Raw genomic sequence first — 13,366 nt, 5'->3', positions numbered from 1 at the left:
GTATTCGTGATAGGGACACTCAAAAACATAAAATAGATGTACAAATATATATTTAGGTTAACAAAACAATATTTTTTTGACAAAACCGTGTTAACCTCGCTTTATTTTCTTTATTGCGTTGTTTTTTGCGTTTCCAAATACCTCGAAAAACAGTGGGGAAGTTCGATTGGATTGCTGTTGATTTCTCTGTATCTAGTTCGAAAAAAAAAATACCGAGAACATTAAGTATGCAAAAAGGAGTGGAAATTTGCGTTCCGACTGCGTTCTATCATAGTAAATTAATAAGAGTGTAAGATATCCTTTTAAGAAATCAAAATTCAAAGCTTGCGCAGTTCCTGATCCAAATACTACCACCGTCGGCGTCGAGACGCGCTGTTTTTGGCCTCAGTCGACATGCGGCAGGGGCTTTTCGTACAACTCTATGGAGCAGGTACGGTGGAATGTGGTGTTTCTCATACTCGCGATGGTGACTTTTACGACAACTTCACCCTTAGGTATGAGCATTTAATCCAATCACCCTAATAATTTCTTAGTGTATGCACGTTAATTAGTTGTAAGCAATTTTAGAAATGGAAAATTTCTGCTTTACCACTTTGTATAAACTTTATTTATGTCTGCGGATTAAAAAAATACGATTTGTGTTTATAATAATAATGTTTTCTAATGAATTATTTATAGTGAAATGATTAATTTTTGAACTCAATTCAAAATTAATCAGATAGCAACTTGTATGGAATCTATTGAATTGAAATTTTCTCATATTTTCTCACTTTTGGTGAAATTTCTGGAATATCACTCAATTTTTTCATAATAAACATCTTTTATTTTGAATTTTTGTCATTCTATAACAATTTTTTTCAATAAATTCTTTTGAATCTACGGTTTTTACCACGAAAACGTTTATACGAACTTCTAGACAAATAAGTTTCAAGAAAATTGTTTTTTTTTGGAACTATTACTTGTTTTGAATGATTTTAATTACACAGAACTGGAAAAAAACTTTTTAGTCGACGCCATCTGGAAATTGTTCGTTCTGTATTCATTTACATACCGAAAGCTACGTTTTTAGTGTTCCATGTAATGAAAATGACAGTTTCGTACTGCAAAACACTTTCGGAACGCTCCGGAGTACACAACTTTAGCAGTTGACGGTTGACAGTTTCAGTTCGATGATTTTGCATAACCTTAAATTTTGAATTTTCTGAAATTATTTGTTTTAATCGAAGTTTTGTCTAAATTACATTAAATAAACAAATTCAACGGAATATATTTGGATTTTTAGCCGATTTGACGAATCGGAGAAACTTTTAAACAAAATTATATCAAATAAAAATAATTTATAATGATATACTGAGCGTTTACGTAACATAATTTACCGATTTTTTTCAAATAAATCGTTTTTTATTCGACGCCATCTGGAAATTGTTCGTTCTGTATTTGTTTAGTTGCGTTTTGAGTGTTCCGTGTAATGAAAATGACAGTTCCGTACTGCAAAACAATTTCTGAACGCTCCGGACTACACAACTTTAACAGTTGACAGTTGACAGTTTCATTTCGATGATTTTGCATAACCTTAAATTTTGAATTTTCTGAAATTATTTGTTTTAATCGAAGTTTTGTCTAAATTACATTAAATAAACAAATTCAACGGAATATATTTGGATTTTTAGCCGATTTGACGAATCGGAGAAACTTTTAAACAAAATTATATCAAATAAAAATAATTAATAATGATATACTGAGTGTTTACGTAACATAATTTACCGATTTTTTTCAAATAAATCGTTTTTTATTCGACGCCATCTGGAAATTGTTCGTTCTGTATTTGTTTAGTTGCGTTTTGAGTGTTCCGTGTAATGAAAGTGACAGTTCCGTACTGCAAAACACTTTCGGACCGCTCCGGAGTACACAACTTTAACAGTTGACAGTTGACAGTTTCATTTCGATGATTTTGCATAACCTTAAATTTTGAATTTTCTGAAATTATTTGTTTTAATCGAAATTTTGTCTAAATTACATTAAATAAACAAATTCAACGGAATAAATTTGGATTTTTAGCCGAATTGACGTATTGGAGAAACTTTTAAACAATATTATGTCAAATAAAAATACTTAATAATGATATACTGAGTGTTTACGTAACATAATTTACCGATTTTTTTCAAATAAATCGTTTTTTATTCGACGCCATCTGGAAATTGTTCGTTCTGTATTCATTTACATACCGAAAGTTGCGTTTTTAGTGTTCCGTGTAATGAAAATGACAGTTCCGTACTGCAAAACAATTTCGGAACGCTCCGGAGTACACAACTTTAACAGTTGACAGTTGACAGTTTCATTTCGATGATTTTGCATAACCTTAAATTTTGAATTTTCTGATATTATTTGTTTTATCCGAAGTTTTGTCTAAATTAATGAAATAACAATGAATGATGATGAAAAAGAAAACATCGGCGGTCGTTCTTAATTCGTTGCCGGATGAAAACAGTACAATTTCTGTATGAAGTGCTGTGACCAGAAAAAGGCGAAAAGCCCATCAGAAAACGTAGTGCTCATTTTTCAGAAAAATCTAAAATCTGGAAAAGTTCAATAAAACAAGAAACAAAACAAAATTATTGGAGTAGTTTTAGATTTGCGTCGTCTAAAAAATATTGTGTGCGCCTCGGCTGAAATACTACTTTCAGTCTTGGCATACAAGTAATTATTTTTTAGTTCAGTTATTTCGTATCTATGGTCGATAAAATAAAAAAAAATTAGATATTAGTTTAAGTTTATCTGTAAACATCATTTCAAATTTTATCCTGTTATTTTCGTAATTTATTTTGGTGTTTTCTTTATACGACTAAAGGGATTATCAACAAAAACCATTGCCATAAATGGAAATATCTTATCCTCATTCATAAGATGTTCCAAACTAGTTTTTCATCAAGCTGTGTAGCAATCTCAGCGAGGATCAAACTGTACTTTCTTCCCGAGTAGAAAACAACTTTTATATTTGTTGAAAATCATCAAATCCTGATACTTTTTCTTAAAATGAGCTCAATAACCTATTAAAAGGTACTTTTTATGTTGGAAGAAAAAAGTTGTTTTTCTTCAAGCGATAAGAGGATGGAAAAAAATATATTTTAGCACCAAAGACTTTCGATACCCTTTTTATAATAATAAGAATCGTCAAGCTCCTCAAAATACCCATCTTTGACCAATCGAACCATTTTTTCAAGTATGGGAACAGAAAATAATCCGCTGGAGCTAAATCTGGCGATTATGGTGCATGGGGTACCAAATCAAACTGTAATTCATCAATTTTGGTCATTGCTATAACGGATGTTTGAGCTGGTGCATTTTCTTGATGAAACAACAAACTTTTTTTTTAGGTTGCTGCATCGAAATGCAGAGAAATTTATGGTGTTTACGATGTGTGCGTTTCCGTGATGAAAATTTTGTGTCTCTCCCTGAAATAACCGTAAAATTCTCCAATTGTTCGAGATAGATCGACATGTAAGCTGTCAAGATATCGCTGATTCACTGGGCATTAAACATTTAACAGTTAGGAATCATTCGAAAATGCCTCGAAATAGAATAAAACTCGATTTTTGTTTGCCGCATGAATTGGTCGCACGGATTTAATTAAACGTATTGAAAGCTCTAACAATGAAGCTTTTTTTGAGAGAGAGATTCATAATTTTGTGTTTGATAAGACCGAACCGTCTCTGCCAAACTTTCACCATTTTTAAAGTGAATTTTAATGATTTCAATGCATTGTTGAACGCACTTCCATTAATGGCGTAGTTTCTACTTGTCAAATGTCAAAAAATGACAGCTTCAAAAGTGACATTTACCGAAATAGCGGGCTGTTCAAAATAACACCTATTATTGGAAAACCCTTTATATTAAACTTCACCGGTATATTCAATTCTGTTAGTTCAACTCCTAGATATTGCACTCGTTGTAAATATTTGTCTTCTAAATGTTTATTCATTTGGTAATTTTCGTCTTCATTCTATTTTTCATCAGCAAATCCCTCCAAAAATGATTTTTGGTTTTTCTTTTTCGCCGTCGGTTTAATCCCCCTCCTTATCTTAATCCTTTTTGTCTTGTTAACGTGTCTAACCTTGAAACGCAGCTAAAGTTTACTACTCAGAATATACAGAGTGGACTTTTTGTAACTAGCTGTTTAGAAACGTACGTAGAAAACAAAGAATTATAGTTTTTTATTTGAATTTTTCAGACGAATTTTGAGGTTATGTGAAAAAAGTGTGAATACAAAAGTTGTAGACCGTTTTATTACCTACAATTTGGCTATTTGACTTTTCCCATAGGACTTATAGTTTTGTCGGAAATCCCCCTTCCCCTTGAAGACCTCAGATAGGCCGTAAATCATTTTTATTATATTCTTTTCCTTTTTCAACGGGTTTTATGTTACTATTATTTTTTTATTTTTTCAAAAATAATCGACCCTAGTCTGAACCGTATATATATCACTCAGTTTTAATGATATACTACGTGTTAATATTCTATTATCCCATTATAATTTTAATTTCTTAAATGCATTTCGAAACATTTTAATAGAGTTACGACATTTGCCATTTAATCTGATTATTTCACACGCGAACATTTTTTTTTGTATTATTTAGACTTATTAATATCACTTTGTCGGGATGAAAATAACTCTCATAATATACCAGGGCTAAACAAAAAAATAATATGTTAATATGATGAATATCAAAATTCAAATATTTTTTTTTGAAAATATAAAAATTGTTGAAAGGATTTAGCTTATTTTCTGATTTAAAACTAGTTTTTTTGTAGTAATTTTTGATATAAAAATGAAAATTAACGTTTCGACTCATTTAAATCTACATAGGACAGACATCTCGATATTTATAAAATAGATTAAATGGTCATCAATACGATAAATAAGCTTTAATAAATTTCGATCTATCCTTAAAAAAATATTGAGAAAAATGAATTCTAAAACAGAAGAGACTTAAAATCAGAAACATTTAGAAGCATTAACATATAAAAAGGTCTAAGAAATAAGAAATTATACTTATTTATATACGTAAAAAAGCTGTAATACATTTCATTCTTCGTTTTTGAGCTCTGTATCTGTAGCTCGCTTACAAAAATCTCCATGCAAGCATTAGTAACAAGTAACAACAAGTTTTACACATTGTATCAACTTGCTACGATACTTTCAGTCTAGTTATTTCGAAAAATATCTCAAAAAATGGAAGCTACTTACGATGGCGTCATTTTCAACAATCAAAAATTAACTTAAAAGCTAAAATTAGCTTGAAAAACACAAAAAAATTGATGGCTACACCCATCATATAGCCCTGATTTGGCACCGTCTGATTATTTTTCGTTCGCAAAGTTGAGTTAAGGAGTAGAGGCGATGAAATTAAGCAGGCGAGGCACGAATATTTTGACTCCAAAGTTACGTCATATTTTTTAGTCAGACGTTTTGAAAAGTGTGTGGAAATTGATGGAGAATATATTGAAAAATAACCGTAGATTGTTTTTTCGTCATTTCTTTATATGCTAGGCACTTGGTTAGATCCCAAGGCGTTCGGTACAAAATTTGGCAGTAATCCACGTCAAAAAAAGATTTTAAAGCACTAAAAGCGATGGACATAATCCAAAAGATCGATGATGGTAATGATATTTCCATTTTGGTGCTCGGTTAAAAGTTTAACTCTTGATTATTATGTAATAATTACAATTGTGATCTTATTTTGAAATAGACATCGTGATCTGAGGAGAAAATAATGATTGTAACTTCGAAACTGAAATAATTTATGTTGAAACTGAATCTTCTGAAGTAAATCACGACGATTGTTTCTAGAAAAGTAAAACAATTCTCGATATATTGCTGCAAAAGTGATTGGAGAATGCGTTGTTAGTGAAATTTATCTACTAAATCTCGAAAGATGAAGCTATTTAAATGCCTCATTATACGCTTATTCGAAATCAATGTAAACTACGATTGTATCCTCATTATTTTCTTCTTAATCTTTCGTTTCGTTACGTCGTATTTTTCAACTCTTCACATCAACAAATTATCAACTTGGTTCGAATAAAATAATGAGCCTCTTTTGACCTTTTTATTGGAAACATATATACACTCGAATTTTCAAGTACGAAAAGTTCCAATTATCTTGCGAGATTCTTGTTTGCGAAAGTTTTGTAATAATATTTACATTGTTGCCAGTGGTAATTGGTTAAACAAACTGTTAACTGAACTGACAATTATTAAATTTTCCTATACAAGGACTTGGTACAACGAAAAAATTTATAAGGACGAATGTATTACCAAAATCGTACATCGTTGTAACATTTTACAGAAATCAAGATGATTTCTACATTATAAACTGATGATTAATTCATAATTAGCGCAAATAGATCGAATTGTACTGCAACTTTCAACTGAAAAAACCAAATACATTTTACTTTCCAGAATCCTACTCTCCCAGAGCTAAAGCTAAGTACCTAACAATGATTTTCGACAAAAAACTCAACTTAACATTCCAAAGAGGTATAAGCCTTATAAAAAACAATCGCGAGCCATTACTACAACTACCAATATTCCTTCACGCTTTTTATAGAATTTCCTTCACTAAAACTAACAAGGACCTGAGGAGGATGGCTCTGATCAAGATTGCCTCGTAAGATCCTGATTAGAATTACCTTATATGGTTTTTATCAAGATTGCCTCGTAAAATCCTGATTTATATGGTTTTTATCAAGATTGCCTCGTAATATCCTTATCAGGATTGCCTAGTAATATCCTGATTTATATTGTTTTAATCAAGATTGCCTCGTAATATCCTTATCAGGATTGCCTAGTAATATCCTGATAGGTTAACCTTATATGGTTTTTATCAAGATTGCTTCGTAAGATCCTGATTAGGTTTACCTTATATGGTTTTTATCAAGATTGCCTCGTAAGATCCTTATCAGGATTGCCTCGTAAGAAAATGATTTATATGTTTCTTATCAAGATTGCCTCGTGATATCCTTATCAAGATTGCCTCGTAAGATCATTATCAAGATTGCCTCGTGAGATCCTTATCAAGATTGCCTCTTAAGATCCTTATCAAGATTGCTTCGTAAGATCCTGATTATTACTTTATATGGTTTTTATCAAGATTGCGTCGAAAGATCCTGATTAGGATGACCTTATATGGTTTTTATCAAGATTGCCTCGTAAGATCCTTATCAGGATTGCCTCTTAAGAAAATGATTTATATGGTTCTTATCAAGATTGCCTCGTGAGATCCTTATCAAGATTGCCTCGTAAGATCCTTATCAAGATTGCCTCGTAAGATCCTTATCAAGATTGCTTCGTAAGATCCTAATTAGGTTTACCTTATATGGTTTTTATCAAGATTGCCTCGTAAGATCCTCATCAAGATTGCCTCGTAAGATCCTTATCAAGATTGCCTCGTAAGATCCTTATCAAGATTGCCTCGTAAGATCCTTATCAAGATTGCCTCGTAAGATCCTCATCAAGATTGCCTCGTAAGATCCTTATCAAGATTGCCTCGTAAGATCCTTATCAAGATTGCCTCGTAAGATCCTTATCAAGATTGCCTCGTAAGATCCTTATCAAGATTGCCTCGTAAGATCCTTATCAAGATTGCCTCGTAAGATCCTTATCAAGATTGCCTCGTAAGATCCTTATCAAGATTGCCTCGTAAGATCCTCATCAAGATTGCCTCGTAAGATCCTTATCAAGATTGCCTCGTAAGATCCTTATCAAGATTGCCTCGTAAGATCCTCATCAAGATTGCCTCGTAAGATCCTTATCAAGATTGCCTCGTAAGATCCTTATCAAGATTGCCTCGTAAGATCCTTATCAAGATTGCCTCGTGAGATCCTTATCAAGATTGCTTCGTAAGATCCTGATTAGGATTATTTTATATGGTTTTTATCAAGGTTGCCTCGTAAGATCCTCATCTGGATTGCCTCATAAGCTCCTGATCAGTATTGCCTTATAAGATCCTGATTAGGATTACCTTAAAGGATTCTGATCAAGATTGCCTCATGAGATCCTTTACAGGATTACTTTACATATTCGTAATTAGATTTTGCTTGCATAGTTTCAGTCAAGATTGCCTCAATAACTTGCTGTTGTTGACTAAATGAGAATTTTCTACTTATTTGAAAAAAAAAATATTGACAATTTAATTACTAGGAGAATCGAATCGAAAATTGTCAAATTTGACGTGTGAATTTATAGCTAATTCTTGACTGTATTATCTCTTATCATCGTTGTAAAAGGCTTTGTAAGAATTATTGAATCGTTTCGTTTGCCTGTCAACGAAACCGGGGAATTTGCATAATAAATCAAAAATAAATTATAACGAGGCAAATTTAGATACGTCCTATTATTATTTTTTACTTTTTTGCTGTTCAATTAGACTGAAAAACTTGACAGTCGACTTTATCTTAGTAACTATGGTAGATATCGAATCTCTGAAAAGATAATAACGGGAAAATTTGTTCTCGAAACATGGTTGAATGTAGAAATTTGTTTGTATACCAATTATTCAAAATAGAATTCAATGAAATAAAAAATAAACAAAATAATGTATCGTTATGAAAATATTTTCAACCTAACCTAACTTCTTTTGAGCACTTTTATATGGGCGTTTCCGTTCTTCTTCTTTTTTTTTAGCACTCGTCTCTTAAATCATCTCCAGGTACTTAAGTTTCAAGATAATACAATTTTCTTTGGTTTAAGCTCGTTCTAATTTAGTTGATTGTCTTTAATTCAGCTACATCTTCTTCACGAATGTTTCAAACAGCTAATATATCATCTGCGATGAGTTCTGAGTAGTTTTTTCTTTTCCTTATATCAGATACTCTTCATTATAACAAGCTAGAAGCTTTCCTCGAAGTGGAAATACATTTAGAGACATTAAACGATGGAAAAATAAATTCTGGTAGGCCAAGAACGATCAGAACCAACAGTAAGCTTGAGGAATTTGGTAAGACAAACAGCTACGTCTTCTTCTACGTACTTGGAGGATACCTAAAGAGCAATGGTTACATTCCCATCATAAGAGACAAGTCCAAGAGCTCTTGCCAGACGATTTACATTATTTCAATCAATCAATCACAATCTACTTGGAAGATTTAATGGATGGAGCTCCATCCCGCTTTAATTTTAGGAATCGATGGATTGGTAGAGGTGTAGAAGCTCCGATTCATTGACCTTCTTGGTGATGCGATTTTAACAGTTTGGTGATATCTTTAAGTAAAAGTTTAATGAACTCATAGCTGACTACCAAACGTTTGGAAGACAGTAGCTGCGTCAAAATCGTAAGAAACGTCAAATTTTAATACAGAAGAGACCAAAAATCTTGATGGATTAAAATTTTGTACTGAGCAAACTCCAAATGTTCTTCAGTTTTCCATCTATCCATCTTTCAGGTACATACTTTGGTCTAAATGAAGCAGATGGTTTGTTTGGAGTGTATCCCTTATGTTATTAGATCAAATCGAGTTTTATTTCGATTTATTGATTCTCATTTTCCAAGTGATCCACCAACCAGTTGTTTCGATTGTTGTTTTTCATCGCCACGTCCAAATATTTTTTATATACGATATTTTTCTCGTTCAATTTAATTAAAAATTCTTCCCGCATTCTTGTGATATAGTTTCTAGTAGCATTCTCATTTAATTACAGGGTTATCGAAAAGTTTCGTTACCTTCTGTTTCAATTATAACGAAACTGAACTTTCTAAAACTCCATTGATAAATTTATTGTAATGGATACTTCGGAAATTTGCTTCTTTGATCCATTATACAAAGTTTGTTTTACAAACTTAGATGAAATGAATATCTACTTTGGTGGCTGTACTTTGAGCAAGAGAAATTTATATCAACGCAATTCGTATCAGATCCATTCTTCATTTTGTCACTCAATATCGAAAAGCCCCCGGGTTCCATTTTTGTAATATTACGTTCAATAATAGGTAATTCAGATATATTTGACATACCAGATGGTTTTGCTTAATATAGAATGTAATTTTTGTAAATATTTGGCTTTTGTTAGGTCTTTTCCACGTCCTCAACAATTCCATTTCCATTAATAGCATTTTTCTATTAAGGAAAAACCCTGATGGAGCCTCTAGCCCTGTTCGTCTCTCCTAGCATCCAAATTTATCAAAAATAATTTAAAATCGCCACAAATTTTACAAGAAATGTGGAAATCAAACGCAGTTTCATCGACGACAGCATAAATAACAAGTAATAACGACTTCCATTAGAAGTACTACTTATTATTTGACAAAACTTTAATTCAAAATCAAAAACTTTATTAGAATGTAATTTTTGTAAATATTTGGCTTTTGTTAGGTCTTTTTCACGTCCTCAACAATTCTATTACCCTTAATAGCATTTTTCTATTAAGGAAAAACCCTGATGGAGCCTCTAGCCTTGTTTGTCACTCCTAGCACCCAAATGTACCAGAAAAAATTCAAAATCGCCACAAATTTTACAAGAAATGTGGAAATCAAACGCAGTTTCATCGACGACAGCATAAATAACAAGTAATAACGACTTCCATTAGAAGTACTACTTATTATTTGACAAAACTTTAATTCAAAATCAAAAACTTTATTAGAATGTAATTTTTGTAAATATTTGGCTTTTGTTAGGTCTTTTTCACGTCCTCAACAATTCTATTACCCTTAATAGCATTTTTCTATTAAGGAAAAACCCTGATGGAGCCTCTAGCCTTGTTTGTCACTCCTAGCACCCAAATGTACCAGAAAAAATTCAAAATCGCCACAAATTTTACAAGAAATGTGGAAATCAAACGCAGTTTCATCGACGACAGCATAAATAACAAGTAATAACGACTTCCATTAGAAGTACTACTTATTATTTGACAAAACTTTAATTCAAAATCAAAAACTTTATTAGAATGTAATTTTTGTAAATATTTGGCTTTTGTTAGGTCTTTTTCACGTCCTCAACAATTCCATTTCCATTAATAGCATTTTTCTATTAAGGAAAAACCCTGATGGAGCCTCTAGCCCTGTTCGTCACTCCTAGCACCCAAATGTACCAGAAAAAATTCAAAATCGCCACAAATTTTACAAGAAATGTGGAAATCAAACGCAGTTTCATCGACGACAGCATAAATAACAAGTAATAACGACTTCCATTAGAAGTACTACTGATTATTTGACAAAACTTTAATTCAAAATCAAAAACTTTATTAGAATGTAATTTTTGTAAATATTTGGCTTTTGTTAGGTCTTTTTCACGTCCTCAACAATTCTATTACCCTTAATAGCATTTTTCTATTAAGGAAAAACCCTGATGGAGCCTCTAGCCTTGTTTGTCACTCCTAGCACCCAAATGTACCAGAAAAAATTCAAAATCGCCACAAATTTTACAAGAAATGTGGAAATCAAACGCAGTTTCATCGACGACAGCATAAATAACAAGTAATAACGACTTCCATTAGAAGTACTACTTATTATTTGACAAAACTTTAATTCAAAATCAAAAACTTTATTAGAATGTAATTTTTGTAAATATTTGGCTTTTGTTAGGTCTTTTTCACGTCCTCAACAATTCCATTTCCATTAATAGCATTTTTCTATTAAGGAAAAACCCTGATGGAGCCTCTAGCCCTGTTCGTCACTCCTAGCATCCAAATTTATCAAAAATAATTTAAAATCGCCACAAATTTTACAAGAAATGTGGAAATCAAACGCTGTTGCATCGACGACAGCATAAATAACAAGTAATAACGACTTCCATTAGAAGTACTACTGATTATTTGACAAAACTTTAATTCAAAATCAAAAACTTCATTAGAATGTAATTTTTGTAAATATTTGGCTTTTGTTAGGTCTTTTTCACGTCCTCAACAATTCCATTTCCATTAATAGCATTTTTCTATTAAGGAAAAACCCTGATGGAGCCTCTAGCCCTGTTCGTCACTCCTAGCATCCAAATTTATCAAAAATAATTTAAAATCGCCACAAATTTTACAAGAAATGTGGAAATCAAACGCTGTTGCATCGACGACAGCATAAATAACAAGTAATAACGACTTCCATTAGAAGTACTACTGATTATTTGACAAAACTTTAATTCAAAATCAAAAACTTCATTAGAATGTAATTTTTGTAAATATTTGGCTTTTGTTAGGTCTTTTTCACGTCCTCAACAATTCTATTACCCTTAATAGCATTTTTCTATTAAGGAAAAACCCTGATGGAGCCTCTAGCCTTGTTCGTCACTCCTAGCACCCAAATTTACCAGAAAAAATTCAAAATCGTTACAAATTTTACAAGAAATGTGGAAATCAAACGCAGTTGCATCGACGACAGCATAAATAACAAGTAATAACGACTTCCATTAGAAGTACTACTTATTATTTGACAAATCTCCAATTTAAAATCAAAAACTTCATACAAAGTGTTTCAAAAAAAGTAATAACGTCTGTAGGATAGTTAGAAATTTATTTTTATAATAGAGGGCGCTAGTTACACGGTTCGTACCGAGTAGTTTTTAAATATTAAGCAAAATTTTCTAAAAAACTTTTGATAAAACTGGATACTGTGTATAGTTTTAGAAATATTTTGATTTGAGTAAACCCCGAATATTTTTGAGGTTTCTATCTATTCTAGAGACGGAATAACCTCTTTTTGAAACACCCTGTACGTTAAATTGATATTCTGCACGTAATGAATAAAAGTCTGTTGAATATTGATTGATGAATTTCATTGGAAAATAAAAAAGAAGATTGAAATGACTCGGCGAATCGTTTTCAAAATTTTTTTTTCAAGAAATCTAACAAACAAGTCTAAAACAACTTTGTTAAAGTAAAGTATAAAAAGGATTTTCATATACTACGTCAAATATGATTAATACACAGACTAATTCAGCCGAGAAAATATTATTTGAAGTCGAATTACCGATGTTGATAAAAAATGAAATGGATTTATCAACTTTTGAAATTAATTTATGTATAAAATTTACAAGTACGACCGTTTTTAATACAAAAAATAATACGACTACCCTGTTTAATAACTGAGAGGGGAAAATAGAAAGCATTTTCCAGTAAATATGCCCTCAAATTATTGCGAAATGCGGGAAAGTATGATTCCAATTGGCAAGTGATTGTGCACTTTTTTTGCATTGTAAAATATTGAACACATTCTATAAAGACATCGATCCATACAAGCTGACTTCTGTTGATGATGTATGACTTAAATCGTGCGAGAGGTGTTTCCCTGAAACCGTAGAACTGTGAATCAAAATATTATGATTAACTCGATCAAAAACCTTTGGCGAATCACAAAAAGTTGTTGCGGTGGAGTGATGGCTGTTT

The 13,366-nt window shown here is 31.7% G+C and overlaps 1 protein-coding gene across 3 annotated transcripts in view; it reads left to right on the top strand.

Moving 5' to 3' along the window:
* The first annotated feature begins 359 nt into the window (after positions 1-359).
* Positions 360-13,366, top strand: part of LOC130898153 (lachesin) — a 114,310-nt gene continuing 101,303 nt past the window's right edge. For 2 of the 3 annotated variants that reach the window (XM_057807226.1, XM_057807225.1), the window contains exon 1: positions 360-494. In XM_057807226.1, coding sequence (XP_057663209.1) covers positions 422-494 — 73 coding nt within the window. In that variant the 5' untranslated portion in view covers positions 360-421. The remainder of the gene's footprint in view (positions 495-13,366) is intronic. The other variant, XM_057807227.1, reaches the window with a different exon arrangement.

The sequence above is a fragment of the Diorhabda carinulata genome, chromosome 9 (genome assembly GCF_026250575.1).
Source record: "Diorhabda carinulata isolate Delta chromosome 9, icDioCari1.1, whole genome shotgun sequence".
NCBI lineage: Eukaryota > Metazoa > Arthropoda > Insecta > Coleoptera > Chrysomelidae > Diorhabda > Diorhabda carinulata.
Note: the sequence above shows the minus strand (reverse complement) of the source record. Positions and strands in the feature narration are given on the sequence as shown.